Source organism: Pseudorca crassidens, chromosome 2, assembly GCF_039906515.1.
Source record: "Pseudorca crassidens isolate mPseCra1 chromosome 2, mPseCra1.hap1, whole genome shotgun sequence".
NCBI lineage: Eukaryota > Metazoa > Chordata > Mammalia > Artiodactyla > Delphinidae > Pseudorca > Pseudorca crassidens.
Genome location: NC_090297.1, coordinates 25,050,253 through 25,058,177, shown reverse-complemented (window position 1 = coordinate 25,058,177; position 7,925 = coordinate 25,050,253). Strand labels below are relative to the sequence as shown.

Below are 7,925 nucleotides of genomic sequence, written 5' to 3'. Positions count from 1 at the left end.
ACAAAAATAAAATAAATACATTTAAAAAAATGAAATAGGGATAATAACAGTATTTACCTCTTAGACTTGGTGTAAGAATTAATATAGGTAAATTAAAAGAGATAAACATAGGATTAATATAGGTTAAGGAATTAGACCAGTCCCTGGCTTGAAGTGGCACTATTTGTATTAGCCATCATTGTCCTTTTATCCTCTATGCCACGTGGTACCTTCATTCCCCCTTTCTTTGCCCAGTGGTGGGAGACATCCATTATCTGAATGGACCAGAATAACAGTCCACTTGGTCTTAGGGGTCCTGGTCCACATCTCTGCTATCATGGCCAGGACATTCCATAGTGGGAGGTCATCTCACTCCCCAAATTTTTTTCTTTAGAGCAGTAATTGTGGTCATTGGTGACATCAATCTCAACTCTTACCTCATTTGTGACCCTGGCAGCCATACCGTGAGAGTTTTCAATATGGATCACGCTACAACTTCCTTTTTTTTTTAATTAAAATTTATTTTCTAGAAGAGTTTTAGATTTAAAGAAAAATATTGAAGATTAGTATAGAGAGTTTCCATATACCCAGCACTCAGTTTCCCTCACTAACATTTGCTTTTTTAATTCAACATTATGTCTTTGAGATACATCCATGTTAATCTACATATATCTAAATGTATTCATTCTAACTGGGTGTAGTAATTCATTGACCTGGAAGCTTCTCAGCCTCACATGTCACAGGTTCAGTGCTGGGGAATTCCATCTCCCTCTCAGTGAGGTCTATCAAATCCCTGGTTCTGACATGAAAGTATTTACATAGTCATAATGTTATAAATGTCATTTGGTTTTCAATGTTAAGAAATACATACAGGCAAAGTATGGCCAACTGAATTATGTTTACAAGAGAGAATGTACATGCTAACAACCTTAAAGCAAAAGTTAAGGTTGAGTTGATGGAGGAAGTCAGAACGGAGGAGGGGAAATCAAGGGAAATTATTCATTTCACACGGGAGAGTCAAGAGATACAATCTAAAGAAGAAACAGACATTTAAGACTATTATTTAAACGGATACAGTTGACCCTCCATATGTTCTGGTTCCAGATCTGGATTCAACCAACCTCAGATGGAAAATATTTTTAAAAAATTTTCAAGAAAGTTCCCAAAAGCAAAACTTGAATTTGCTGGGCACATGCAAAATATTTACACAGCATTTACATGAGGTATTATAAATAATCTAGAGATGACAAAGTATTTGGGAAGAGGTACATGCGTTATATACAAATGCTGTGCCATTTGATATAAGTGACTTGAGCATTCGGGAATTTTGGTGCACCTGGGGGCTGGGGAACCGAATCCCCCATACAGAGAGAAGACTGTAACGGCAACCAATGGAATAAAAAAAAAAAGATAAATATAAAAACAAAAACTGGGAGGAGAAAGGGGGAAAGGTTGATTAATGAAATCACACAGCAGGTAGTCAATAGATACTGTTAACATTAACAAACCAAGTAATAGAGGCATGAGTATATTATTCATAGTTATATGAATTTTTTAAAAAGAGAGAAAGAAAGAAAGAGAAAGAAAGAAAGAAAGGAAGGAAGGAAGGAAGGTTGCTCCCAAGAGTTGGGGAGTGAGACGACATTTTTAGCTTTTTATTTCTAATCTCTCTGTTGGGCATTGCATCGGGTGTGCATTCTCATCTATATGAATTATATTTGAGATAACAATAATTAAAATAAATAATTGAGCAAAAATCTAGATCTGATTCTGACACTCCTCTAGAGGTTCAGGCACTTTCAGTAACTCCCCATCGCCTTATGAACAAGTTTAAACTCTCAGGCAGGCAGGCAAGCAGGCAGGCAGGTAGGCATTCAAGGTCCTTTGTCACCAGGCACCTCCTCCGGGAAGCCCTCGGTGGGGGAGAGCGTCCTCTGCCGGACACGGACGCCAGCACGCTTGGGGTACCGCCCTTTGCGTATCAACAGACTCCACCCCCATCCCTCCCTCAGGGCTGCCCGCCTCACGTGTTCTCAGGCCCTTTACAGTTGGGGGTGGAACCCCGAGAGGTGGAACCCAGAGACCCCAGGTGAGAGCGCGTAGGCCGGTGGGGGACTGCCGGGTCAGGCCTGGGAACCTGACTGGAGTGTCTGTCAGACCTGGCCCGATGTGAGGCGGGGTCGGTCAGGAATTATGGGAATTAACGTCATTACGTGTCTGCTTGGTTCAGAGTGGTTTAAGGGCTGGGCTTTCTGTTGGGGAGAGAATCCCGGCTCTTCCACTTCTTATCTGCGCGTGTCCTTGGGCGAGTCACTGAATTTCACTTTCCTCACCTGTGGCTGCCAGCATGAAATGAAATAATGCACAGAAGTAACTAATTAGTAAATGATAACTGCTGTTATTATGGCCCATTTAAGCAAAAGTGTGAACTCCCAGAGAGGGGAAGACCTTAAAGGTGGCCGTAGCTCAACCCTGCTTGGAGACAGGCCTCCCCTCCCTCACCTGGGGTGCTTACATCAGTGGTACCTGGAGGTGCCACCTGTAAGGGAGGCAGCCTCCCAGGTTCCCACTGGCCTGGTGTCCTGAGTGGGCTGGCGGGTCAGACCCTCCGTGATGAAGTCCCTTTCTGTCTCCTCACAGGGCCTGCCTTCTTCTTTGGGCCCCTGTCGGTGGGCAGACATGTCTCAGGAGGCAGCTGCAGAGGGTTCCAGCACAGAGGACCCCGTTCTCAGTCTCCACAACAGCTGTGGGCTTTTCCAGGAGGATATGGAAGAAACCAGCTCCATGGTAGGCCTGGCACCAGACCTGCCAGGAGGGAGCTCTGGGGCCCCAGTTTGGGTGGGCAGCAGGAAGAGGGTCCTCAGGGAAGAGGCTCAGCAAGGTGCCAGCTCCCAGGTAGTGGGTGCTCCTGGGACTAGCCTGGAGGCCAAGGCCCACCTGGTGGTCCTGGGGCTGCAAGCTATGGGAGAGAGCCAGGATTCGGTGCCCGGCCCCAGGCTCCACATCCAGCTGCCCACAGTGCCTGCCCACAGGAGGGCTCAGGCCTCCAAGAGCCTCCAGGTTACAATGCACGACATCTTAGCTGGAAGCTGGCCCAGGAATCTTTGTAGTGCGTCCGTGGGAACAAGACAGAAAAGCAGGAGGTCTGAGGCCCCCTCAGAGGATGAGGGAGCTGATGACTTCTTGTGGCTTGGTCAGAGCCCTGGTGGGGACAAGCCCCAGTCTGTGGGAGACTCCCCCCAAGGTGCTGACGTGGAGTCCTTGGGAGGCCCTTGCAGTCCTCTCTCTTGCAAAGACACTGGGTGTGGGCCTGGAGATTCAGGTGGAAGTTGGATGAGCTGTGCCTCAGGGATTGAGAAGTTTGAATATTTGCCCACTGCAGAGGGCAGGACCCAGCCAGGCAGCCCGTGTGACCCTGTCAGGTCCCCACTGCCCAATGGAGGCAAGTCCCTTCATCCAGCTGCCCGGGATCCTCCACAGAGCCCTGTACTGTGCCTGGGAGTGTCCGGAAAGGCTTCCACAGAGCAGCAAGAAGCCAGACACATCGTGGGGCCTGGCGGTGGTGATGGCCCTGCCACCTCACACAACCAGGAGGAGTTGGAGGTCAAGGCTCAGCCAGTGTCTGGGGGGATGCCAGGACAGGGACTCGCTGCTGCCCTGAAGCCTGTAGCCAGCAAGGCTAGCTCAGGCCCATGCATGGGGCAGAGAAGATCCAAGTGTGCTAAACAGTTGAGAAGGAGCCCGGTGCCCCATGCCCAGGACCAGGGCACTGACAGATGCCCAGACGACTCCAGCCAGGACCAGGCAGAGGAATCCAGCCCAGGAGACTGCCCCAAACTGGTAGGTTGAGTCTGAAAGGTTGAGATAGGAAGGGCATCATTATCTTTTGGAGTCAGTGAGTCCTGGATTGAAATCCGATCTCTGCCCACTTCCTTGTTGAGTGACCCTGGAATAGTTTTTAACCTGTTTCCTCATCTGTAAAAAGGGAATACTAATTCCAATTTAATGGGTTTTTTTTCATAGTATTTGCATATAACCTACACACATCCACATCCTATACTTTATTTTTTTAAATTTATTTATTTATTTATATTATTATTTTTTTTTGCTGTACATGGGCCTCTCACTGTTGTGGCCTCTCCCGTTGCGGAGCACATGCTCCGGATGCGTAGGCTCAGCGGCCATGGCTCACGGGCCCAGCCTCTCCGCAGCATGTGGGATCTTCCCGGACTGGGGCATGAACCCCAGTTCCCTGCATCGGCAGGTGGACTCTCAACCACTGCGCCACTAGGGAAGCCCTAAATTTATTTTATTATTATTATTATTTTTTGGCTGTGTTGGGTCTTTGTTGCTCCGCGCGGGCTTTCTCTACCTGTGGTGCAGGGGCTACTCTTCGTCGAGGTGAGCGAGCTTCTCATTGCGGTGGCTTCTCTTGTTGCAGAGCACAGGCTCTAGACGCGTGGGCTTCATTAGTTGCAGCACGGGGGCTCAGTAGCTGTGGCTCACGGGCTCTAGAGCGCAGGCTCAGCAGTTGTGGCGCACGGGCTTAGTTGCTCCGTGGCATGTGGGATCTTCCCAGACTAGGGCTGGAACCCATGTCCCCTGCATTGGCAGGCGGATTCTTAACCACTGTGCCACCAGGGAAGCCCCAATGGGGTTGTTTTGAGCAGCAGTCCCTAACCTTTCTGGCACCAGGGACCAGTTACATGGAAGACAATTTTTCCACGGACCGGGGTCAGGGGATGTTTTCGGGATAATTCAAGTGCATTACATTTATTGTGCACTTCATTTCTATTATTATTACATTGTAATATATAATGAAATAATTATACAACTCACCATAATGCAGAATCAGTGGGAGCCCTTAGCTTATTTTCACTTCCCACCAACTGATAGGGTTTTGATATGAGTCTGCAAGAAATTGATTTGTTATGGTCTCTGTGCAGTCAAACGTCTTTGCTAATGATAATCTGTGTTTGTAGCCGCTCCCCAGTGCTAGCATCACCGCCTCAGCTCCACCTCAGATAATCAGGCATTAGATTCTCATAAGGAGTGCGCAGCCTAGATCCCTCGCATGCGCAGTTCACAGTAGGGCTCATGCTCCTATGAGAATCTAATGCCACCGCTGATCTGACAGAAGGCGGAGCTCAGGTGGTAATGCGAGCAATGGGGAGCAGCTGTAAATACAGATGAAGCTTCGCTCACTCAGCCGCAGTTCACCTTCTGCTGTTCAGCCTGGTTCCTAACAGGCCACAGACCAATACCTGTCTGTGGCCGGGGGATGAGGACCCCTGGTTTTGAGGGTTAAATGAGATGATGGTGTAAACTAACGTGCCTAGCATAAGGCACAAGGTAAATCCATTTATGTTAAATTTGCTTTTCCTTGAGTGTTATAATAGCCTTATGAGACAGGCATTAGCCCTGTATTTCCAGATGGGGAAACTGAGGCTCAGAGAAGTTATCAAACTTCTCTAAGCTCACACAGCAAGGGAGGCAGTGCCTGGATGTGTTCCCTGTATTCACTGCTTCCCTTTCCATTGTTCTTTTACTGATAGTAATATTGGTCATTTTATAAATAATCATAGCTAACATGTTTGTACACCAAAGGCAGAAGATGGCATTACCTGTGTTTGATGTATATTTCTCACATAGTTGAATTTTTATTTAAGTATTTGATTTACAATATCATGTTAGTTTCAAGTGTACAGCATAGCAATTCAGTGATATATATATATATATATACACACATATATATATACACATACATATGTATATATATTGTTTTTCAGATTCTTTCCCCTTATAGGTTACTACAAAGTATTGAGTATAGTTAGTTCCCTGTGCTATACAGTAGGTCCTTGTTGGTTATCTATTTTATATATAGTAGTCACATAGTTAAATTTTTATCACATTGATTGAATATGTATTCTGTGCTAAGTGCTTTTGGTTTAGTCTTCACCTGAAGCCCAGAGAGGTAAGGTTATAGGCCCAAGGTCCCACAGCTGGTAAATGACAGAGCCAGGATGCAGACCCAGGCAGTCTGTCTGGAGAGCTTGCTGGGCTGCTTGCTTGTGCACATTCCCCGCTAGCATCACAGCAGTAATAGCAGCTGGCCTGCCTACCACGAGCTGGGTATATTCCCGAGCTCTTTATCTTCCATCTTCCTAACAACCATACGAGGTAGATGCTAATGATGTATACCCGTTTTAATGTTGTGGGCACTGACGCTCAGACAGGTAAAGTGACTATGTCAAGACCAAACAACAAATTAGTAGAACTGGGATAGGAACCAATGAGCTGCCTGTGTGATTTACCACTATTTGGTACTATAATTACATTAGAAGTGCTATTACATCGTCTTTGCAAACATCACTCAAAAACATTAATTTTTAATAAAAAAAACTAATATGTGTTTATCGTAGAATATAAGGAAGAAATAAAAATCCCCATAATGCCAACATTCACAGCTATCTCCTGTTAACATTTTTTTTGTAATTGCAACACGTTTTATTAATAATGTCAAAATTCTATTAGAACCTAGTCTATGTTAAGTTATAAGATACAGTTAATATTCTTTTTTTTAACATCTTTATTGGAGTATAATTGCTTTACAGTGGTGTGTTAGTTTCTGCTTTATAAGAAAGTGAATCAGCTATACATATACATACATCCCCATATCCCCTCCCTCTTGCGTCTCCCTCCCACCCTCCCTACCCCACCCCTCTAGGTGGTCACAAAGCACCGAGCTGATCTCCCTGTGCTATGCGGCTGCTTCCCACTAGCTATCGATTTTACGCTTGGTAGTGTATATATGTCCATGCCACTCTCTCACTTTGTCCCAACTTATCCTTCCCCCTCCCTGTGTCCTCATTCAAGTCCATTCTCTATGTCTGTGTCTTTATTCCTGTCCTGCCCCTAGGTTCTTCAGAACGTTTTTTTTAGATTCCATATATATGTTAGCATATGGTATTTGTTTTTCTCTTTCTGACTTACTTCACGCTGTATGACAGCCTCGAGGTCCATCCACCTCACTAAAAATAACTCAATTTCGTTTCTTTTTTTGCGGTACGCGGGCCTCTCACCATTGTGGCCTCTTCCGCCACGGAACACAGGCTCCGGACGCGCAGGCTCAGCGGCCACGGCCCACGGGCCCAGCCGCCCCGCAGCATGCGGGATCCTCCCGGACCAGGGCACAAACCTGTATCCCCTGCATCGGCAGGCGGACTCTCAACCACTGCGCCACCAGGGAAGCCCTCGTTTCTTTTTATGGCTGAGTAATATTCCACTGTATATATGTGTCACATCTTCTTTATCCATTCATCTGTCGATGGACACTTAGGTTGCTTCCATGACCTGGCTATTGTAAATAGAGCTGCAGTGAACATTGTGGTACATGACTCTTTTTGAATTATGGTTTTCTCAGGGTATATGCCCAGTAGTGGGATTGCTGGGTCGTATGGTAGTTCTATTTTTAGTTTTTTAAGGAACCTCCATACTGTTTTCCATAGTGGCTGTATCAATTTACATTCCTACCAACAGTGCAAGAGGGTTCCCTTTTCTCCACACCCTCCCCAGCATTTACTGTTTGTAGATTTTTTGATGATGGCCATTCTGACTGGTGTGAGATGATATCTCATTGTAGTTTTGATTTGCATTTCTCTAATGACTAATGTTGTTGAGCATCTTTTCATGTGTTTATTGGCAATCTGTATTTCTTCTGTGGAGAAATGTCTGTTTAGGTCTTCTGCCCATTTTTGGACTGGGTTGTTTGTTTTTTTGATATTGAGCTGCATGAGCTGCTTGTAAATTTTGAGATTAATCCTTTGTCAGTTGCTTCATTTGCAAATATTTTCTCCCATTCTGAGGGTTGTCTTTTCGTCTTGTTTATGTTTTCCTTTGCTGTGCAGAAGCTTTTAAATTTCATTAGGTCCCATTTGTTTATTTTT

General features: G+C 45.7%; 1 protein-coding gene across 1 annotated transcript in view; it reads left to right on the top strand.

The window, feature by feature from the left end:
* The first annotated feature begins 2,658 nt into the window (after window positions 1–2,658).
* SPOCD1 (SPOC domain containing 1) overlaps window positions 2,659–7,925 on the top strand; it is a 28,971-nt gene continuing 23,704 nt past the window's right edge. Inside the window, exons 1-2 of the mRNA XM_067711864.1 lie at window positions 2,659–2,766; window positions 3,460–3,819. Of these exons, the coding sequence (XP_067567965.1) occupies window positions 2,659–2,766; window positions 3,460–3,819 (468 nt within the window). The remainder of the gene's footprint in view (window positions 2,767–3,459; window positions 3,820–7,925) is intronic.